The sequence below is a fragment of the Mastigoproctus giganteus genome, chromosome 12, assembly GCF_048544385.1.
Source record: "Mastigoproctus giganteus isolate SK-2022 chromosome 12, ASM4854438v1, whole genome shotgun sequence".
Lineage (NCBI taxonomy): Eukaryota > Metazoa > Arthropoda > Arachnida > Uropygi > Thelyphonidae > Mastigoproctus > Mastigoproctus giganteus.
Window position 1 is genome coordinate 51218536 of NC_143586.1, and position 24075 is coordinate 51242610.

General features: G+C 35.4%; 1 protein-coding gene across 1 annotated transcript in view; it reads right to left on the reverse strand.

The window, feature by feature from the left end:
* Window positions 1-936: 936 nt before the first annotated feature.
* LOC150077049 (coiled-coil domain-containing protein 32) overlaps window positions 937-24075 on the reverse strand; it is a 25679-nt gene continuing 2540 nt past the window's right edge. The window contains exons 2-4 of the mRNA XM_090386293.1: window positions 22852-23045; window positions 12112-12239; window positions 937-1180 (exon numbers count right to left, since the gene is read on the reverse strand). Of these exons, the coding sequence (XP_090242419.1) occupies window positions 1177-1180; window positions 12112-12239; window positions 22852-23045 (326 nt within the window). The 3' untranslated portion in view covers window positions 937-1176. The remainder of the gene's footprint in view (window positions 1181-12111; window positions 12240-22851; window positions 23046-24075) is intronic.

The following is a 24075-nucleotide window of genomic DNA, read 5'->3' on the forward strand; positions in this document are numbered from 1 at the left end:
AACATGCTGCTAAAAGAATATATAAGATCAAAATATAACTGAATAAGGCTTCCAAATTAATGATTAATTTTTTTAACACACAGAAGATTTTAGCAGAAGACATAGTAATGAGTGTAATTCACTCATTACTATGTCTAGATGAGTGTCAGACATGTTGCAACTGCTGTAATGCTGCAGTTTCAAGATACCAAGTCCCTGAACTACTTTATTACACCTCATATAAAGAAATATAATGTTTACATTTTGTTTTCTTAAAACTTCAAAGAAAAAAATCCTATATAAAAATATAACTTTCTTTAAACTGAACACAACTTGACAAAAAATCTAAAATTGCTCATTTAAGAAGTTTAATCTGTTTTTATATCTCAGGTAGATTTACTTGTCCTTAACGGGCTGTTTCACAGAAATGTATACACAATATAAAATAACATGGGTTAAATCTATATATCAAATAGCTATCTCAAGATTTACTCATACCCATTCAATAAAATATCATGTTTTTATCTGCAATAGAGAGAAAGAGAAAGGAAGAATATTTCACTCTATCTCACAAGATATGAATGATAAGTATTGCAGAAATGATTTAAGTCTTGTTTTTTTTAATTTAGAATACATCTGAACTTCAGGGATATAGTTGCTTTATTGTTTCCTACCTGTTTTAAAAGATCTTTGCTGATTAGAGCAACTTTTGAAAGGCATTTTTACTTGGACCATAATTAGCATAGTTAGCAGTCAAATATTTATCATTCAGATGTATTCTGGTATTCTATTTCTGGCAACCTCTTTTTGACCAAAATAAAAACTAGCACTGTTAATGCAAGGATACTCTCTAAGGATATCCTCAACATTTCTCTTGGAGGGGGGGGGGAAGAGGGATAAAACTCACTGGTTGAGAACCAGTAATGTAATATATTACTACTGAATAAAATTCCCAAGTTAATGATTTATTCATTTCTTTTAATACACAGAAGATTTTAACAGTTCCTGATTTGCATCTATAATTGCAAGTTTGCAAGTTAATAAGCAAAATAATAAGAACAACTATATACAATTTCCATATTTTGGATAATTTAGTTCTATACATATATAATACATCTTGTTACAATAAAACACATTAATGCGCATGTATTCATTTTCTTCATAAGATCTGCCTGGTAACCATACATGCCACATCCATTACCTAGTGAAAGAAAAAATCCAACATTTGTGTGTAAAGAGTAACAAAGTTAAAAAAAAAAAAAAAAAAAAAAAAAAAAACATGAAAAATTAACTGAATTCCTTATATTACAAATCAAAAATGGATATAAACAAAATCTATTACAGCCTCTCTGTGATTAACGTAAGGGTTGCGTTCCGCGGAACTCTACGTAAGTTGGAATTTCCCTCGTGCTTGTGCAGCACTCGCAACTGTGCTCACTGAATTGATTGAATCAAAAAAGAAATGTTTGACGAACATGTGAATAGAATTATTTATTGTATTTATTCAATTTTTTATCTCATGCGCAGGAAAAATTACAAAAGCATGCAATTTAAAAATTTTCAAAATTATAAAATTACAAAAAAAGAGAGGAGACGGGCATAACATCAATAAGTTTTACCTCTCAAGCATCTTTGTGAGAATCAATGTCTTCAGCTGATAAGTACGTTGCTGTGGAGGTTAAGGGGTGTGGAGATTTAGATGGGGTTGGCCGCTGAACTTTACAAAAGAACATATTAATGGATGACTGGATGGTGGGTTTTTTTCTTCTTTTCATCATAGATTTCTTTGTAGCAAGCAAGCATATCATTCACCCCTCTGTTAACTTTTAAGAATCATTCGCGGTCAGGATCCATCTTCTCAAACCTCGCCATTACCAATGCAATTTACAAAATGCCATTGCCATCTCTCTGGTAATGAAGCGTCTCGGCTCCTCACTTGTTTCATCTTGAGCTTCGTCGGCATTTTCTTCTTTCACTATTGCTGCCTGCAAGTCAATAAGTTCTTTGTAGATAATTCCTTCTCTTCTTCCTCTATTAACTCCTCCACATCTTTGGCAACAACCTCCAACTGAAGTAGCTCTACAACCTTTACAATCTTTTCTGTAAACTTTTCATATAATGCATCTTTTTCAAACCCTTCAAAGCCTTTTACGTGCCATGGGCATATTTTCTTCCATGAACCATTTAAACAACTTTTACTAATTTCTGCCCAGGCCTTATTAATGTTTAAGATAGCATGGTAAATATTGTAAGATTTCCAAAAGTTTCTTAATGTAAAATTTTTCTCACCGTCTACTGCAGACAATGCCTGAGCAAATGTTGTGCGTAAATAGTATGCTTTTAAATTCGAAATAACACCCTGATCCATAGGTTGGATGAGTGAAGTCGTGTTTGGCGGTAGAAATATGACTCTCACGTTCAAATTGAAATCATCTAGATGCATAGGATGTCCAGGAGCATTATCTAATAGAAGCAAAATCTTGAAAGGGACATTGTTGTCTTTACAATATTTTTAAACCTTGGGAATGAAGCAGCATTTAAACCAATCCTGAAAGAGAGATTATCCATGCTCCGATTGGAAATACACGGGTAGGGTGACTTTATTGATGCCCTTAAATGCACGAGGATTTCCAGTATGGTACACAAGCAGTGGTATTAATCTGTAATCTCCTGCTGCTTTAGCGCCAAGCAAGAGTGTGGCCCTATCTCTTGAAGCCTTGAAACCTGGCACTGTCTTTTCCTCTTTGGCAATGTATGTTCGATCCGGTATTTTTTTCTAATACAGAGCAGTCTCATCAACATTAAAAATTTGCTGCATTGAATAGCCACCTTCATCAATAATTTTTTCCAATACATCACAAAATTTCCCTGCAGCTGCGGTATCGGCACTGGTGACTTTGCCACATACTTTATTAATGTTTTGGAAACCAGTGCACTGCTTGAACCTATTAAACCATCCGTTACTTGCCATGAACTTGGCTTGGGGTTTGCCGTACTTATCCTTAATATCTTCATAAGTACTTGTTGCTTTTGCTTAAATGGCCATTGAACTCAGAGGCACTTGCTTCTGAATCTGATTTTCCATCCATATTATTAATAGCTTTTCCATCTTCGATATAGCACCTGAACGCTGTTTTGTGATCACTGTTGATCTTAAATGTGTTGATCCTTTGACACATTCTTTTATACGTGCACTGTCCTTTAATAAAACAGTATTCAGTGTTGAAGCAGTGAGACCTAATTCCCTTGCAATAGATGACAAACTTTATCCTGCTTCGTACTTTTTAATCATTTTCATCTTCATTTCTAAATCAATTGTGTTTCGTTTCCTGGCACTGCCAGCACTTGCACTTTCCATCGGTCCTTTTCCTTTTATCATTGTAATACGTAAATAGGAATGAAGAGAAGTTTCTGAAAATTTGGTTTTATATGATTGAAGATTTCAGTGAAGGGGAACACATTTCACCATAATACCATAATGTAAAAACCCACAGAATTCCAGTTATCGGGATTATCGCAAATGCAATAAGGTCGAGTTTAGTACCCGTTTACAATAGATTGTGCTAACAGAAGTCCAATAAACCAGAAAGTGCATATTGTTTTTATTGTTTTTTGGTGTAACCTCCAGAAAGCCGACCGGGCTAGCCGGGTGGGTAAAGTGCCTGCCTGGCAACCCAAAGGTGGCGGGTTCGATTCCCGCCTTGGGCTTGGATCAATGTACTGCAAAAACCTTGGGAGGTGCATTATGGCCACAGAAGCCTATGCGCCAACAACTACCAAAAAAAAAAAAAAAAAAAAAAAAAAAAACCTCCAGAAATGTGCTTTAGAAAAATATCACAAAGTTCAAAATTGATTCTTATAATGGGAACATATGATAACAATAAAAGTGTAGTGCAATTTCCATTATAAATATGACCATTATTTCCATTAAAGAGAGATAAATAGCTTAGTAATATAGCGAAATTTTCAATTTTCAAGGACTTGGAACAAATTACAAAAAAAAAAACTATGTTATTGGGTTCACATTACGATATTTTCATCCATTTATCCCTACAGATGCAAAATACGTTTCCATATTTTTTTCAGTTTGCACCGGCCGGCAAAACCTTACATAAAGTCAAATTTGCTTAAGTCGAGTATTACATAAGTCTGGGAGTTCCATTATATATTATCAAAACCATCCTTGAAAAATGTTTGTCTGCTATCTCATCAAGTTTTCCATTGACAAAGACATAATTTTAGAGATCTTGATGAGAAATTGAATTTGTTATATTAACCATAATGAAATAAAATTTAAATTTAAATTATGAAGTGATGTAATTGAATAATCATTTCTGTGGCCAAGTTCCCACACTCCTTTTGCTCACCACTGTGACCGAGTAGATCTCAGTTAAGTCCAGCCACACTTATATGGCAGCATTTTATATTGCCATACAAGTGTGACAAAATGAAAGGAATATTAATATGAAATGAAATATTAAATATTTTTACATATTGTCTCTGTGAGGAAAAACAGTCAACTCTCCTGACTAGCCATACTTGTGAAGATTCAGTAATTTACAAATTTTATCGAAATTTTATAAAATTAAGTGTATCTCCTTTAAAGTTCACCATTTACCATTATTTTCATATATACTTAACACTAAATTTTTGACCATTTTTAATTTTTCAGTTCTGTTCCTAGGTATTTTTATGATTTTACCAGTAATTTTATGATTTTCAATAAAATATCAACATATAATTTTAAAAATAATTTAAAAATTTGACATGAAAGTTTGGCAACTACATATAAACATCAAAGCAATGTTTTCAATCACTTTGATTTTGTTACTGATTTAGTATATTACTAAGTGAGTCTAACAATGTGTTCAAATACTTGAAGAAATATTGTAGTACCTGGAAGAATCAGAGACATTATCAGAAGGCAACCTGCAAAAATAACTTGCAATCTCAGTTTCTGATACATAACATCAAATGTCAACCTAAAATTCAAGAACAAAATACAGAATCAGAAAGTGGAAATGACACTGTTGGTGAACATTCAGTGCCTGGTAAATGTTCAGACACAGAAAATTACTAAATGCACTTTAGGTACCAACATATCTCTTGCAGTTCTTAATACTGTTGAAGAGATAAAGGACCCACATCTAATAGTAAGTATCACTTAAATGGTTTCCATCGTTAGATAAAGATGAAATTCCACCAAATGATCAAGCACTTTCTGAAGCACCAAAGAGATTATTTTGAAGGAAATTTAGCTAAATAGCTGATAAACTTGATTTCCCAAATGTTACTTCAGTTCCCTGAACTTTTTGATGACACCTCATATAATTTACAGGAAAAAAGATCAAAGGGAGGGTCAGCAACTAACACAAGAGCTAGTAGAGAAGTATTCAAATGTGACAATACAGTAATTGGTCTGTGGACAAATCAGCAAGAGTGAATGAAAAAAAATTCCATAAAATTAAAACATCTGACCAAAATTTCAGAAAATTGTGGGAAGTTTGCTGCACTGATGGGGGAGAGGGAATAATTTTATTACAGGAAGCGTAAAATCATCTAATAATATTTTGTTGGTTTTCTATATTTAATGCTTACATTTTTTGAAGTTAGCATTAGCATTAGTAGAGGCATATGATGCAAGAAAGCAAGCTTATGCAGCAAAAAAAAAAAAAAAAAACACGTTCCCATTTCACCCCTCCATTCATTCCAAGTACTTGTCCAGCTCAGCCTTAAATTTATTTAGGCTATCAACTTCCATAACAAAGGATGGAAGTCTGTTCCACCAACCAACCACCTGCTGGCTAAAGGCAAACTTCCGCACATCTATCCTACATCTGTCTTTCCTCAATTTGAATTTATGCCCTCTCAAATGATTATTCTGACCAAGAGGAAGAATTCCATCAGAATTGGGCATGCTCAAACCATTCAAGGCTTTATATATCTCAATCAGATCACCACACAGGTGCCTAGTCTCCAGACACTGTAATTTGCAAAATTTAAGCCTTTCTTTGTAAGAGCAACCCTTTGTTACATTAACTAATCTTGTTGCCCTTCTCTGTACTCATTCCAACAGCTCTACACCCTTCTTAAAATGAGGTCTCCAGACCTGTATAGAGTACTCAAGGTGTGGCCTGACCATTGCCTTATATAAGGGGATAATCACCTCCTTATCCCTGCTAGAAAAATTGTTGTATGGAATTCCTGTAAGCAAACCATTATGGCTAAGGATTTGCTTACTTCCTTTGCTGCCTCCTTTAATATAACTGGATAGATCCCATCCACCCCGGGTGCCTTTTTTATGCTTATCTTCAACAATTTCTCCTCCACTTTTCTCTCAGTTATTACAAAATGTTCCAGCTCACTGCTAGAGTTTAACTCACCTCAGGCATTTCCCTCCCTGAATAACTCCTCATGGGTGAATGTAGATGCGAAATACTCATTTAGTTTGTTAGCCACCTGAGCAGGATCATCAACAGTTGAACCATCAATATCCAGTGAACCAATCTGATTCATCCTTTTCCTTCTAGAGTTTACATTGGTAAAGAACTCTTTGTTGTTTTTCTTTGCATCCTTTGCCAAGGATTTCTCATAATCTGCCTTTGCCTGCCTAATATCCTTTGTGACTTGGTTACAGACCAGCTTATATCTATCCTAGGCTTCGATGTTACCCATTAATTTATATGTATCCCATTCATTTTCCTTCTCTGTCACATGTCTCATTAGTTCATATGACACCCATTTAGGCCTAAACCTTGAACAATATTTCTTAGTTGGTATGTAAAACCTAGTAGCTTCCAAGATAATTTCTTTGAATGCTTCCCATTTTGAATTTGCTGTTGGTAACATCGTCAGTTTGTCCCACCGTATAGAATTTAAATACTGTCTCAGACCACCGTAGTCACCTTTAAGAAAGCAAAAACCCTTCCCTTTACCCCTGATGGTAGTTACCTCTTTGAGTAAATCCCACTTCAGCACACTGTGATCACTACCACCTAGTGGTTCCTTTATCTGCAGATTCTTAATGCATGAAGAATCACTACTGATAATCAGATCAAGAGTATTACTCCCTCTAGTTGCCTCCCGAACATGCTGATGTAGAAAACAATCACCCAATAAATCCACAAAAGCCTTGCTAGTGTGTGAGTGACCAAACCACAAATTCCAGTCAACATCTGGGATATTAAAATCCCCCATTATAAGACTCTGATTTACTGGCCCACTCTATTTCCCTGTACAGTTCCTTATTATACTCATCAGAGTCATTAGGCCTATAACACACTCCTACTCTCAATTTTGATCTCCCAATGCTTATGTCACACCAAACTGACTCGACACTGCACTGTCCAGCGATGTCGACTGGCTTCACTTACTTGCATTTTATGTGTTTCTTAACTAATAGTATAACCCCTCCTCCCTTCCTATCTTGTCTATCCTTCCTGTACGCATTGAACTCCCCAAATTTCAGTTCTGCATTCCTTATATCTGTGTGACACCACATCTCTGATATCCCAACAATATCTGCCTTTGATGTTCTGAGCAATACCTCAAATTCATCAAATTTATTTACCAAACTCCAAGCATTGGTGTACATGCAAGTATACATGCACCTGTTCCTGTACAAGTAAACACAACCAACGTGTTTACTTATACTGCAATGACTCCCAGCAGTCTCTGAAATACCCTGCATCTTATTTTCCAGGCTGCTACTCATTCCAATAGAAGCAGCGCAAGAATCAATTTCACCTTTGCCAGTGGCTACTGTTAATCTATTAGTCCTTGTTTCCCCCCAAGCTAGCAGTTTTCCAACCCATCTAACACTGCCTCGATAGCATCAGCAAATATTCTTTCACCCTTTCTATTTAAGTGTATCCCATCCCTGTAGAAGCAGTCTCTCCTGTTAACAAGTACAGACCAGGCTGAAAAAAATTCTACCCCTTGAGCCTTGCACAATCTTTCCAGGGCCGAATTGATCAACAGGGCGCTCATCATATGCTCCCTCCTATCGTGTCTGGATAGAATTGCAGACACTTTCAAATTCAACCCTAATTCACGGCTTTTGATGATATCTGCTCTATAACGTCATAAACCTTTGCCCATGGCAGACATACCCTGGTCCTGTTCCACCTATCCTTTTTACATAGCATGTTCCCCGTTTCCCTGACAATCGAGTCACCAACAACTACTAGTTCCTGTGGGAACAGCACATTCTGTCTTGGGGGTTGCCGCTGTGTTGCGTGATGATCAAGTAGTAGTAGTAGTAGTGGCATGTGATGAAAAAAAGTAAGTGTATGAGCTTATGCAGCATCAGCCAAAAAAAGAAAAAAAAAAAAAAATCACACCATTTCCTCCAAATGCCTGTCCAGTTCCTCCTTAAATTTATTTAACCTGTCAACTTCCACAACGACAGATGGAAGTTTGTTCCAGCAATTAACAACCCGCTGGCTAAAGGCAAATTTCCGCATATCTATTCTACATCTGTCTTTTCTTAATTTGAATTTATGCCCCCCGTAGGTTCGTAATCTGAACAAGTGGAAGAATCCCATCAGAATTCAGCGTGCTCAACCCATTCAAGGCCTTATATACCTCAATCAGATCACCGCGCAGGTGCCTAGTCTCCAGCCACTGTAATTTGCAGAACTTAAGCCTCTCTTGGTAAGAGGATCCCTGCATTCCCCTTACCAGTCTTGTTGCCCTTCTCTGTACACACTCAAGTAAATCTACATCCTTCCTAAAATGAGGCCTCCAGACCTGTACGCAGCACTCAAGGCGTGGCCTGACTATTGCCTTATACAGAGGGACAATCACCTCCTTCTCCCTGCTAGCAAAATTCCTATATATCATTGACAAAACCCCATGACCTGCCCCGGCAGCCTGTCTGCATTGCTCAGAAAACTTCATATCTGACTGCACAATTACTCCCAGGTCTTGTTCATTTTCTACCACCTTAAGTGTAGTACCATACAGTTGGTATGTTTCTCTGGGGTTACTTCTACCCATATGCAGTACTTTGCATTTGTCAAGGTTAAACTTCAGTTGCCACTTCTTAGCCCATCTGCCCAAATTATCTAGATCCTGTTGCAGTAGCACACTGCCATTACTGTCATTCACAACCCTGCCAACCTTTGTATCATCTGCAAACTTCGACATTAAGCCCGATATACCTTCATCAATATCATTGATAAATATACAAAACAAGAGTGGACCTAACACCGAACCCTGTGGGACTCCACTAATAACATTAGTCCACGAAGAGCAGCACCCATTGATTACCACCCTCTGTCTTCTCCCACTTAACCATCCTTTTATCCATTGTAGCAACTTACCCTTAATACCATTCTGCTCCAATTTGTACAATAGTCTTCCATGCGCAACAGTGTCAAAAGCTTTCCTGAAATCCAAATATATGATATCAAAATTATTTTTTGCATCCAGTTCCTTTGTAACCACATCATAATATCCTATCAAATTTGTCAGACAAGACTTTCCCTTAACAAACCCATGCTGTGTCTGAATTATTGCTGCAGTCTTGTCTAGATGATCCTGTAATGCATCTTTAACCAGTGACTCCATTATTTTACCCCGAACAGAAGTTAAACTAACTGGTCTGTAATTACTCGTGTCACCCTTCGATCCCCCTTTGTGAATTGGGAATACATTTGCACATCTCCAGTCCGTGGGAACCTCCCCTGAGTCCAAGGATGCTTTCATAATTATGGCTAAGGGTTTGCTTAGTTGCTTTGCCGCCTCCTTTAATATAACTGGATAGATCCCATCCACCCCAGGTGCTTTTCTTATGTTTAACTTCAACAAATTCTCCTCCACTTTGCTTTCAGTTATTACAAAATCAATAAGTATCCTGCTACAATTTGATAACCTTCTGCCATTTTCAAACCTTAATAATTCCTCATGTGTGAATGTAGATGCAAAATACTCATTCAGTTTGTTTGCTATCTGAGCAGGATCATCAACAGTTGAACAAGAACCATCGATGTCAAGTGGACCAATCAGATTCATCCCCTTCCTTTTAGAGTTTATATAAGTAAAGAAATCCTTGCTGTTTTTCTTAGCATCTTTTGCCAAGGACGTCTCATAATCTGCCTTCGCCTGCCTAACCTCATTTGTGACCTGATTACAGACTAGCTTATATCTGCCATAGGCTTCTGAATCGCTTGATAATTTATATGCATCCCATGCATTTTTCTTCTCTGTTACAGGCAGCTAAGAGCTTAATGGGCCCCTCAATTTAGATCCTTCGAGGGCATCCACCCTGTCCTTCAAGCTCTCACATAGGCCCATAACAACGCTGAGTTGTCGCCTCATTTCCTCACACTCCTTACATCGCATGCACACACAAAGACATCCCCCTTGGCAATATCATGTCCCATACCTGATTGCTCCACAAACATCAAGCAAGCAGTGCATTTTAAAAGGCTGTGATTCAGAGGGCAACTGCCTCCCCTTAGTTCTCCCCTCAGCCACAGCACTCCATTTAGCTTGAGCCTTTTGCTTTGCTGTTCTGGTCTGAGTCATGATTCCGATTCAATTTCAATAAAATTTCAATTTCAGTACAAAATTATAACCCTAAACTTGTATCCCAACGCAGTTGTAACACTATATATCTATATATATTTTTTAAGTGTCAAGTATTATCTTTGAGTTTCTTTATATAAGTTCCGTATCAAGTTATGTATTAATTAATTATGTTACGTTCGTAAAATCTAAGTCATTATATGTATTTAATTAAAGTACAATTTAATTGACAATGAAGTTCAACAAGATTAATAAATTACTGATTAATTGATAATATTATATACTATACTATACTAAGCTAACGCTATTTAGTTCGGGATATAACGTCGTATCGTATAACAATGGCAGCAAGCTACGAACGGTAAATCTACGAACACTTAAGTATTAATTAACTTCCAAAATCTTGCTGTCTCAATTCAGAATAAACCAAGGATCTTGACTAGGTCTATAATAAGCTACTTATAGAAAATAATTTAATATAACAATTGGTCAATAAAGTGGCTAAATATGGTTAAAAAACTTCCAATTCGCCGGCTCTGCAAAATTTGTAAAACACATGGATTGGATATCCTTACCGATACTAAGTAATAACCTACAAAATCTCTATCTAAGTTAAACTTTAAACTAAGTATAGTAATTAGGAATATAAAGCTACTCTAGAAAATAAGTTAATATGCCAATTCAAGCCAATTTAAGTTAATAAAACAGAAAAAATTTCTCTATGTTCCTCAGCCGTAAAAACTTCGCCTGCACAAGGCTACTCTCGTCCCCAAAGGAGTTATAATAACTGCTTCAACATGAAATTAACTGGGTTGTCTTCTACTGTTACATATGAAGTTTTTTTACAAGGTTTATTCACTGTTAATGTGTTCCAGTCAAAATGACTGGCAGTGGCACTTCTAGCTAGGTAACCACAGCTACCAGTTCTAGTTCTAACACTATGAACCTGTAAAACACCTGGATTTGCAACAAATATTTGAGGACAAAATGCAGCCCATGGTCCACTGCTGTCATTCTCTCTTTTTCTCTCATCTAGACAATTAAGCCTCAACTAGGCTAGTAAAATTCATTTTATGCTATTGTCATTTGGGTTCTTAACCTATGAGAGCCTGTTCTTCTATAAGAATGCATATAGATTCTGGAGGGAGAGAAGCAGCTGAACTAAAATCAGGGTTGCCACACAAAAACTACACAGATTTCTTTTATCAACGGCAACTTTTAATACATCCCCACTCCCCCTTTTTTGCTGTTTTTCATATCGAATATTTCATGTGTATTATTCAATGTAAAACTGAATATTAAGCTTATTCTTAAATAAGTTACTAAGAAATTTTTTGACAATTTCTGAAAAAAAAATTTCCTGGGGTTGGGAGTGGATTAAGCATGCTGACAAGCAGATCTAGCTGTGTATTTCAGAATGAACAGGTCCTATTACAGACTATTTTCAGATATAGTGACCATAATGTGACTAGTAACTTTAACTCAAATAGAGTGAAAAGGTACACAGTATCATATTTTCAAATTTAATACATATAGCCATCAATAACATCGTAATCAAAAATTATAAGTTGGATCTATATACATTTATTTACTGATTACCTCTCTATAGAACTATTTTCAGAATTCTGTGATATCATTTCTGCAGTATTTTTAGCTAGTACATCTGCTTCCAATAAATGTTGTAGTTCTTCAAGCGTCAATGCATTTTTCTCTGGAAATAATCGCCTCTGTAAATCAAAACATGTGTATATATTAATCTTACTGAATGTAAGCAGCATTTAAAGTTTATATCATGCAAATATCGTAAGAATAGAGGTGTTGTGAAACCCACAATGAGCAGTAATTGCAGTACTGCTAGTAGTGAACTGAGACTGGTGATCATCAGGAACTAAGTATTGTAAAATATTCAACTGAAAAACTGATGGTAAGAACTTGTATTATTTAAAATACTTATCTTCAAATTTTTAGTACCTCTAGTATTGATTTTTGTGAGTACAAAAGATAATGTGGGGGGGGGGGGAACAGTCAGAGCACGATTAATTTCATAAAAACCAGAAAGTGGACATGCAATATTTCATATAGCACCCTTCAGCTTACCTGATTACTGCATGTTGATACAATGTGTTGTTCTGAGTCCTGCTGAAGTGTGGTTAAACAACAACAGAAAAAAAAAACTACATATTAACTAGGTCCAAAAGAAACCATTTACTGCCTGCCATCAAGTTCAGAATCTGCACTTCAGTGTTTTTAACACAAGAGACATTCGAAACCCTACTTAACTGAGGGTCATGGTAAGTGCCATGCTCTCAAGTGGGCGCCTCCGTAGCCAGGTGGGAAGGAGCAGTAGTGCGTAGCACATGTTTCTTGATTAGACCGGGGTTCGAGCCCGTCACCACCAAATACGGAGGATGCGGAAAGGTCAGGAAATGACCACCGCATATCCCGGAGCAATATGGCCTTAGTTGCTAATGCTCCTAAAAACCAAATAACAACAACAACAACAACAACAACAGCTCTCAAGTGACAACATATATTAAAAAAAGTTCCTGTCTAGAGCTCACACTGGATCACAAAACAAGGCATTTTCCACAAAATATGGAGGAGCAGCAACTGTAACTACAAAAGCTTAATCAGTGTAGCTGAATTACTACCTTAGTGCTAAACTGGCAGATAGACAAACTGAACTAATGGAGAAGGGGCATAAAAAACTAAGTTAGCTTGTAGGTTTAATTAGAAGAGCACCAGTAACACATGAAAACTCACATACTGAGTTTTTCAGATAATTTATGAATAAAATGTCAACAAAAGAGGACCAGTTATATATACCTATTACACTAACTTTAAGGTGCAAATGCTGGCCGGGCTAGCCAGGTAGGTAAAGTGCCTGCCTGGCAACCCAAAGGTCGCAGGTTCGAATCCCGCCTCGGGCTTGGATCAAAGTACTGTAAAAACCTTGGGAGGTGCACTATGGCCACAGAAGCCGATGCGCCAACAACTACCAAAAAATAAAAAAAATAAAAAAAAAAAAAAAAGGTGCAATATTAGTCTGAAGGGATTTTTTCTGCAAAGACAAAAACACACAAGTGTGTTACACAAAGCACAATTCTCACTGCATTCAGCAGCAACAATATGAGGAAATAAATTAGTGTCTACTAATGGAAGAACTGCAGGAAAGAATGTAATACATATAGTATTAAATAAAATACATTATGCCTTCTTCTCTACCCTTGATCATACCATGTATGTGAAAGCATTTATTGCAATGGAGCAGCTTTATTCCCATGGCACTGAAAAATCTTGACCTTCCAAATTAAATTCCTATCCTACCCATTAGGACAGATTTGTGATTTTAGTGCTAAGGTGGTCTACATATGGATCTTTGTATAATACAGTAGACTGTCGAAATAATGGCATCCCAAACAGCGGAACATCCAAGCTAATGGCACATTGAGATTGGATGTTTACATACAGTGCAGATATCTTGCAGTGCCAAAAAACGAAAAATGCAAGGTCACGTGATTACTGTATTTGTTCACATTCACCATTTTGAAAGTGAATTCTATATTGATCACTGATAATTCGTGATGAATTATATCACTGTTTTACATTTAATTTAACATAAAAACTCCTCACTATGGCTCCTAAAGTTAATAAACCTCATACAGAGAAGAAAAACATTAAAGCTTAGTGACAAACTTGATATAATCCAAACTATTAAATTAGAGTCACCTGGAAAGTTAATTCTTATACCCATATGTATTGTCTGTAAATTGTGTGTGTTCTCTGGACGATTTTCCTGTTTTGCAGGATGAAAAACCTTGCTGTCTATGCCCGAGACCAACTCAGCCATGGAGTGAAAAAAGCCCATAAGTTCCTTGTGTCATTGACGGGATTTGAACCCGGGCCTTTTCCAACCAGTGTGGGGAGGACGGTGACTATACACATGGGAAACAGCAACCCCAGAGCAACATATCAACTCTGTGGTACTACACTGACAGTGGTAGAGAATGAAAGGGACCTGGGGGTGGTTGTGCAGGCAGATATGAAGTTCTCTGAGCAGTGCAGACAGGCTGCAAGAGTAGCTCATGGTGTATTGTCAATGATATATAGGAATTTTTCTAGCAGGGATAAGGAAGTGATTATTCCCTTGTATAAGGCAATGGTCAGGCCACACCTAGAGTACTGTATACAGGTCTGGAGGCCTCATTTCAAGAAGGATGTAGAGCTGCTGGAACGAGTACAGAGAAGGGCAACAAGATTAGTGAATGGAACAAAGGGGTGCTCTTACGAAGAAAGGCTTAAGTTTTGCAAATTCCAGTGTCTGGAGACTAGGCACAAGCAAGGTGATCTGATAGAGGTGTATAAAGCCTTGAATGGTTTGAGCATGCCCAATGCTGATGGGATTCTTCCTCTCGCTCAGAATAATCACCTGAGAGGGCATAAATTCAAATTGAGGAAAGACAGATGTAGGATAGACGTGCGGAAATTTGCCTTTAGCCAGCGGGTGGTTGGTTGGTGGAACAGACTTTTTTGGCTGATGCTGCATAAGCTTGCCATCCCTTGTCGTGGAAGTTGATAGCCTAAATAAGTTTAAGGCTCAGCTGGACAGGTATTTTGAACAAACAGAGGGGTGAAGTGGAAGTGGTTTTTTTTGTTTTTTTTTGGCTGATGCTGCATAAGCTTGCTTTCTTGCATCAAATGCCTCTACTAATACCACTGTGCTACTGCCTGCGTGGTAGCACAGTGGTATAAACTTGATACAATAACGAAAATAGAATGGGGCATAAGCAAGAGTGTATTAATGGCAGAATATAACACTGGACTGTCAACATGTTTACGTTTTTTTATGTGCAGTTAATAAAATTGCATTATAATCTATTTCTTATTTAGCCTCATAATTTCTGCATTAAATGTATTAAAAATAAAACTTTCTAGATAATGGAAAAATCAAAATAACAGCACCTTGAATCCCTGAAGGTGCCATTATTCTGAAAGTCTACTGTATAAGAATGTCTTATATTATACAAAATCAACCAACACATAGTGTTGGTTGAATCACCCAAGTTGAATGGCAATTTTCTACATTCTATATGCATATAACATGCAAGAAGTATAAAGAAATATATAAAATGTTACAGCTGTGAGAGACTTGTTTCAATAAAGTCCTTGCTTGGCATGGAGATTTTTATTTCTAAATTCATTTATATTTTTTTTTTTTTTTTTTTTATGAAAACCCCAAACACGAAAGGTATCAAAAACCTATAGTACTTAGTACCGTGCATGGGTTGAAGGAGAAGTATGGTGGGGGAAGGGGGATGCCGGAAACTTTGCTCAAGAGACTAAACATGGGTTTCACCACTTCAAGCCTCCAATAAGCAAAGTGGTGGTATTTCACCGGTTGATGAAAGTCATCTACCACCTATATGCATGAATTTAGAAATAAAATAATTTGTAGAACTTCTTTAGAAATACAGGCCAAATAAAACAACTGTATACATCAACAGAATATTTAAATATAGTAATTAAAAAGTGGGGGGTGGAGGATTACTGCACGTTATGGCTGAAGTGTCATGACCTTCGGTGGCAAATTTTGGGGATTATATTGGGGTCCAGGTAAAAACTCCATAAGGCTTATTTACCTCCAGAGAACAACTTGATGGCAAGAACAACAAATGTAGCAGGAGGAAGACTGACTGATCAGTGTCAGACATCTGAGGGAGCTAATGCTAACAACAGTCACTGTTTTTGGTAGTCAAATAGTCATCACCACCATGGCTCCAAGAGTAAGCTGCATTATGCTGATTAACTCTGGCCTGTCTGTTTTGAATATATAATGATCTTCACAGGATAATGGGGATTGAGTGTTAGTAGATGGGGCTTGGTTCAGTTGACTTGCTGTCTTGAAAGTCTCTCTTGGAGTGCTTGAGACCATTTGGTACAGGTAGAAGTGATGTGGGAGGAGGGGAAGGATAACAGGGTAGTGGTGTATGGAGTCGGGTATCTCCTGAGATGGCATCTGAGGTAAGAGAGAGGGCAATCCAGAATGAGGGGAGGGGGATGGTGAATGTGCCAATGTTTCTGACGTTGACACTTTGGGCTGATGTATAGACCAGGCTTTTAGAAACTCTCTCCACGAATGCCTATCTGAAACTTGAAGAATCTAAGGGCTCTTGAAGATGCATATTTCTTACTTAATTATTCTATTAATCTACTAATGTATATAGTTGTTTTAGTTAGCCTTTATTTCTAAAGGCAACTCTGACTTTCAATAAATTAGTTTTATTTCTAAATTCATACAATGTACTGTTTTACCTTTCATACTTATTACAATAAGTCATATTTTATAACCTACATTTGTAAGTGATACATATATACAGGGCAGAGTGCAGTGATCTATTGGATCAAAAAGTAACAACTACTTTCGGAACTAGCAGATGGCACTGGAGGGAACATAAAATGTGTTAACTGCTTCAAAGGCATTCAGTCAAACATAGTGTTAAGTTGTGTGCAAACATAGAGAAATGGAGTTTGAAACAATGTGCATTTATGGTTGAATGTTATGCCAAATGTAAATCTATGACTAAAACTTGGCATAGTGTTTGCAATAAGTTCAGTGTGAATTATACAGGTGTTACTCTTCACGAAATACTTGCTTATGAAATACTGTTATTACTGGTTTCCCACCATCATATAACAATGGCAGGAAGCCAGTTCCGTTGTTCAGTTGAAATGCAAAGATCATAAGGATGCCAAAAAATGTTGCAACTGTGAGAAAGTGTTTCGATAAAGTCCTCCTCACTCAGCATGGAGATGTTCTCAATCGCTAGGAATCTCCACACAGTCCCTCATCTGAATTTTATTTCTGGATTTTCATCCCTACAGGATAGCACTCACACAGGAATTGAATGAACATGATAAAGCAATGCATTGGTTTTGCAAGATTTTCAAAGATTGTTACAACAGAATCCAAATTTAATTAACAACCTTTTAATAACAGATGAGGCAAATTTCCATCTCTGTGGTGCTGTAAATAAACAGAACTTTTGGTATTGGTCGAACAGAAATATGCAACAGATTGATGAAAGACCACTGAACAGTCCTAAATTTGTGGTTTGATGTGGAATTGCATGCATCATTTGGCATTTACAGTCAATATTTCTTTGAGGATGATTCTAGTAATTCTGTTATGGTAAATGACGACTGATATAGATCCATGCTGAAAAGTTTTTTGGTTCTATAGCTTCAGAATCAATGGTTAGTGTGGTTCCAGCAAGTTGGGGCAACTACTCACACAGGACATGTAATAACTAATTTGTTGCACCAGCTGTTTGGTGACTGCATCATTTCTTGTTATGCTTGGCTTTCCAGGTCACATCCAATCAACTTTCTGCATCTGACTTCTTTTTGTGTGGTCATCTTAAGAGCAAGACTTATATTAAAAAACCTCAAATAGTTGTTGAAATGAAGGAGAGAATCATGGAGAAGATTCAAGCAACTGACAATGCCATGAGAGTTTGTGTGATGCAGAATATCATGGAAAGAATTGAAGAATGTATTTACAAGCAAGGGAGACACTTAAGTGATGCTATTTTTAAAAAAAAGTAGCTAATAAAAATGCCTTTGCACTCAAATAATCTGTATTAAAAATTGCTCACTGAAAGAATTGTAATGAAGCTTTAGCAATTTAAATTGTCAGTCTGTCATGCTCCACCCTTTATATAAACCATACTTTCAGAATCAATTCAGGCCCTGTAAACAATGAAAAAAGCTTATATTAACATGTCTGATTCTGAATGGTTACAGAGCTAGAGCTGTTTAAATTTTAAAAAATGGCCTTTGTGGTAAATACACACATACAAAAAAATAATAATAATAAATAATAATTATAAAAAAGGAATAAGCAAACAGGTACCTAGTATGAATAAACACTTTACTAGGTATGTGTCTGCTTACTGTTGTTTACTTTTATTTTTAAATAATTTACTAATTTATAGTCTACTTGCAGAATAGTTAATTCTTTCCACTTATTGTGAAAAAAATTTAAATACCACCAAACAAAATGAATAACACATAGATTTCATTTTAAATTTTGTCCCATGTTTCACAATTTTTTTTTTTTTTTTTTTTTTTTTTTTTTTACTGATGGAGACAGAAAAAAAACAAAAAGTACACATTAATATACTGTGTGAAAAGTATTGTGGATGAATACTCAAATTTAAAAAAAATTATAAACTTGACTCCAACATTATTTATGCAATTTCAATGGTTTATTGAGTTCCTAAAGTATAAATTAGACAAAAGACAACCTATTTCCTACCAAAAGGAGCCCAATATACTAAATAATAATGCAATCTTGTCAACATTTCAGATCCAACTTTGGGTATCTGTTATCAAGACATTGCAACCAGAAAGAAGAGTAAAGAGTAACTGAATTAAGAAAAGCACAAGAATAATGCACCCATGGTTAATTAATTCCTCAAACAATATCTAATATATATTTGTGCATTTTATATAAATAGTTTTGCAATAACTTCAGTCATTTAATGCTTAAAATAAGATATAAAATAAAATTAATATTGTATTAAAAATAAAGTTTAAAAACGCAATTATTTAATAATTGAAGGCAAAAGATCTGATTTAAGCTAGCTTAACAACTAAAATACATAAGAGAACCTATAAGGTTGGGAAAAGTTTCCAGTGATCTTATTTCAGTAAGCTATAAACCCTGCTTGAAAGTAAACTTAATGAGATCCAGCCTTTTGTTTCTCGCTAAGAGTTTATATTTACACTCCCTTATATAGAAAAATTATATTAGGTGTGTTAATGGGTAATTGGTAATTTTCTCCTAATGAAAATATATTGCTCTATTCATTTATTAGACTAAGGCAAATTGGCAATATCATCGAATAATCATTGTTTGAAATACAGTATACTAATCCCTTGCCATTAGTGAGGGAACTAAAAAAACTTCATGAAAGTCAAATTCAGGAATAGAAGGCCTTATAGGAAAAGGGGTTATGGGGACTGTAGTCACAAGTGACTATGGTCTTCATAAATATTTTTTTCCTATATATTAAAATAATATAGATAAAACAAAGTTAATCTAAATGACATTTTAAGCACTTTAATAATAAATTTTAATTTATCTTTAATTCTGAGATGACATTCATTGATGGTGATGCAACCTTCTGATTGCAGTGATAGGAAAATTCACACATTTGAATTTGAATTAGTTGGGGCCCTAAAGCAGTATTTTGTTCCCTCCCTCACTGCTACAAAATTGTATATTTTAAATTATATTTTGACTTTTTGGGGCAGCCAAATATTTGGCACTGCACATATGAAAGCAATCGTTGTTTGAAGAGGTTGTTTTTTGTCTTTTTTATCACTTTAATAAATATACAATTAATGAAATATCACTATCTTTTATTTTATTAATCAAAGATCATCTGTGAAGTAAGTGTTCAATTCAAGAGGAAATTGAAGTACTGTACAGGCACTCCCCGGCTTACGTAATACTCAACTTACAGAAATTTGATTTTACGTAAGTTTTTGCCAGCCGGTGGAAACTTAAAAAAAATCATGGAAATGTATTTTGCATCCCGTAGGAATAAATGGAGGTATCGTGAAAATATCGTAATGCGAACCCAATAACGCATTGGTTTTTTTGGTAATTCGTTCCAAGACCTCGGAAGTTGAAATTTTAACTACATAACTAAGCTATTTATCTCTCTAAAAGTTCATTTTTATAATGGAAATTGCACTACACTTTCATCATTATCATATGTTCTGTTATAAGAATCAGTTTTGAACGCCTTTGTGATATTTTTCTAAAACATTTCTGGAGGTCACTACAATAAAAACAATTTCCACTTTCCGGTTTATTGGGCTTTTCTGTTAGCACAATCTATTATAAATGGGTAGTAAACTCGACCTTATTGCATTTGCAATAATACCAATAACTGAAATTCTGTGGGTTTTTACGTTACGGTAAAATGAGTTCCCCTTCACTGAAATCTTCAACCATATAAAAAACAAATAAATTTTCAGAATCTTCTCTTCGTTCCTATTTACTTATCACAATGGTGAAGAGAAAGGGACCAACGGGAAGTGCAAGTGCTGGCAATGCTAGGAAACGAAACAAAATTGATTTAGAAATGAAGATGATTAAAAAGTACAAAGCAGGACAAAGTTTGTCATCTATTGCACGGAATTAGGTCTCACTGCAGTGAATACTGTTTTAAAGGACAGTGTGCATATAAAAGAACATATTAAAGGATCAACGTATTTAAGATCAACAGTGATCACAAAACAGAGTTCAGGTGGTATATCGAAGATGGAAAAGCTATTAATAATATAGATGGAAAATCAGATTCAGAAGCAAGTGCCTCTGAGTTCAATGGCCATTTAAGCAAAAGCAACAAGTATTTATGAAGATATTAAGGATAAGTACGGCAAACCCCAAGCCAAGTTAATGGCAAGCAATGGGTGGTTTAATAGGATCAAGCATAACACTGGTTTCCAAAACATTAAAGTATGCAGTGAAGTCGCCAGTGCTGAGTCTGCAGCTGCAGAGAAATTTTGTGATGTGGTGGAAAAAATCCCTTCTAAATCTCCACAGCCCTCAACTTCCACAGCTGTGTGCTTATCAGCTGGAGAGTTAATTCTGGCAAGATGCTCAAAAAGTAAAACTTGCTGATGTTATGCCTGTCTCCTCTCTCTTTTTGTAATTTTATAATTTTGAAATTTTTGTAATTTTTCCTGCTCATGAGATAAAAAAATTTAATAAATAATTCTATTTACATGTTTGCTGAATATTTCTTTTTTGCTTCAATCAAATTCAGCACGCATAGTTGAAAGTGCTGCATAAGCATTTTTGGAAATTACGACTTATGTAGAGTTCCACGGAACACAACCCTTACCTAAGTCGGGGAGTGGCTGTATATTACAAAAAATTATGTTTTTTTTTTTTTTTTGTTTCACTCTGATTTCACTAGAAAACTATTCTCTTCACTCTTTTTGTAACTCAGTAACTCAATACTTTCCAAGGTAATTTTCTGCCATAGTTACTTAAATTATGGACATCTCTATTGGATAAGGTGAAATACTGCTACACAGTTGGATATCTAATACAAGGGTGGTTCAATAAGTAATGCACTATAAGCTGTAATATCTTTATTTGCGATATTGTAACCATACTTCACATACATAAAATACAATCTTTCAACTTTGTGAAAGTGAAAATACCATTCAATGTAAGAAATCACCACACCTGCTGAATTTTCTCCAGCATTTTTTCCAGTCAGTGAAAGCACTTTGGTAAAAATCAGGAGACTGACATTTACACCCAATGTTAAATGTCAGAAATGAGTTCCATACCACTCTCAAACACTTTACCATGCATGTATGTCTTCAGTCTACTAAACAAAAAAAAAATTGATGAGGGTGAGGTCAGGACTATAGAGGGTGGGTGACTCTTCTCATTATAGAAACTGCTTTAGAAACCATTGCAGTCACCTCTGGACATTATTTTGATCAACTGTCTGGTCACCACAGACTGCCAGAAATTTGGATAGATGTGGCTGACTGATCACCCGATCTGAACAGGGAACTCCATCACACACCTTTGCTGGAAACAGCTGTTACTTTGTCCATCCATATCTTTAGACTAGAAAAATTATATTAGGTGTGTTAATGAGTAATTGGTAGTACAAGTGTACATCATAAATCCTCCCTTCCTTATGCACATGCAAGTAAGTAATTGTGCATTAATTATGATCCACCCTTGTATATTAGTTATAGGCATGATTTAGAAAACCCAAGTCTCTTACCAAGAAACACTTGAGTCCTCTAAATTGCAATATTTGGAAACTATGCATTTGTGAGGAGACCTAATTGAAATGTTTAAGGCTTTAAATGGATTGGGTAAACTAAATATCAATGGCATCTTTACTTTTTCTTGGATGACACATAAGACAACTTTAAACTGGAAAAGGATGATTTCAGGATAGATGTCTGGAAATTGCTTTCAGCCAAAGAGCAGTTGATCACTGGAATAAACTTTCACCTAGTGTTGTGTGAGTGGGTACTTTGTATCAAGTACCCACTTACACAACACTAGGTGGAAGGATTAGACATATTATTAGAAAGTATTTGCAAATATAGTGCATAATTTTTTTATTTTATTTTTTAGCTGGTGCTGTATAAACTTGCTTCCTTGCATCATTCTGCTACTAATATGATTTCAAATGCCTGCCAGTGGGCTAAAATTATGTAACTGATTAATACATTTGATATTCAACATTTTCTTTAAGAATACTTTCTTTAAGAACTACTTACTTCCATGTATGAAGCTGACACTTCCTGATCCCCATTTTCTGCCTCTGGTAAGAAAGAACTTGGTTCTTGAGGGAGATTGTTGCTCCCATTTACCAAATAACTCATATGACCTTCACGAACTTGTTGCAAAGTTGAGAGTATAGTGTGTGGTGTCGGTTCACGTGTTTTTCCTTTCAGTCGTGCAAGCTTGGATTCTTGAACAATGAGAATACATGGTATATTAAATTATGCAACAAAAAAAAAAACTTTAAAATTACCTAATTATGAACATAAAATAATTTAAAAATGAAAGTGAAATTTAATTATTTAATGTGTTATTTATTAGACACACACTGTATTATAAATAAATATGCTCTGATTACACAAACTATGAAGAAAAACCTGCAGCAAAATAAGAAAAAAATGAAAAATGAAACTATATTATATCTATATTAACAGATAATTCACTGATGGGGAAGGGGATCAATGTAATGAAATCCAAACTTGGACCAATCACAAAGCCACACAATACATGGCAACAATTAACATAACTTAGAGAATACTTTAATGGACCCTCCTCTGTGTGTACACATAAAATCAGTAATCAAGAACAGATGGCAATTGTATCTAAAATCCATCCTAAATCAGAAGGGTATTTTACTGATTGATTTATCTTGCAAGGTGATTTAATATTGGTAGCTTCAAGGAAGTACAGCAAAATCCCATTACTACAAACCTCTTGTGGGTGTATGAATCATTTTGTTGCAATGACATTTCATTCTAACAAAATGAATAATCTTCTTTCAGAAGAATTATTTGTATAAATAAGTTTTGCTGCATTTTACTTTATTAATTTTTACTTTATTTTATTTAAATATCAACTTTACAATCAATAACTAAATAAAATGACCAAATGTGCTACAAAAGTAAAAATATTTTGTTCAGAGAGCATACTTTAATTATAATAAATACCACACATTCAGAAATACAGTACAATAGATAAGACTGTTACTTTTAAAAGTAATATTAATATTATTATAAATTAATAATATTCATATATTAACTTTGTTTTTGATGTTTAATTTTTTTCCCAATTCAATTTTAACGTCATTGAAATTATATGGGTACACCAGAGGCCAAAAAAGCTGATTTAAAAAAAAAAAAAAAAAAAGAAGGAAAATGCAGCAAAGACAGACTGAAATAATTCATTGTACCAATAAGACTTACAATGCACTATGAATAATA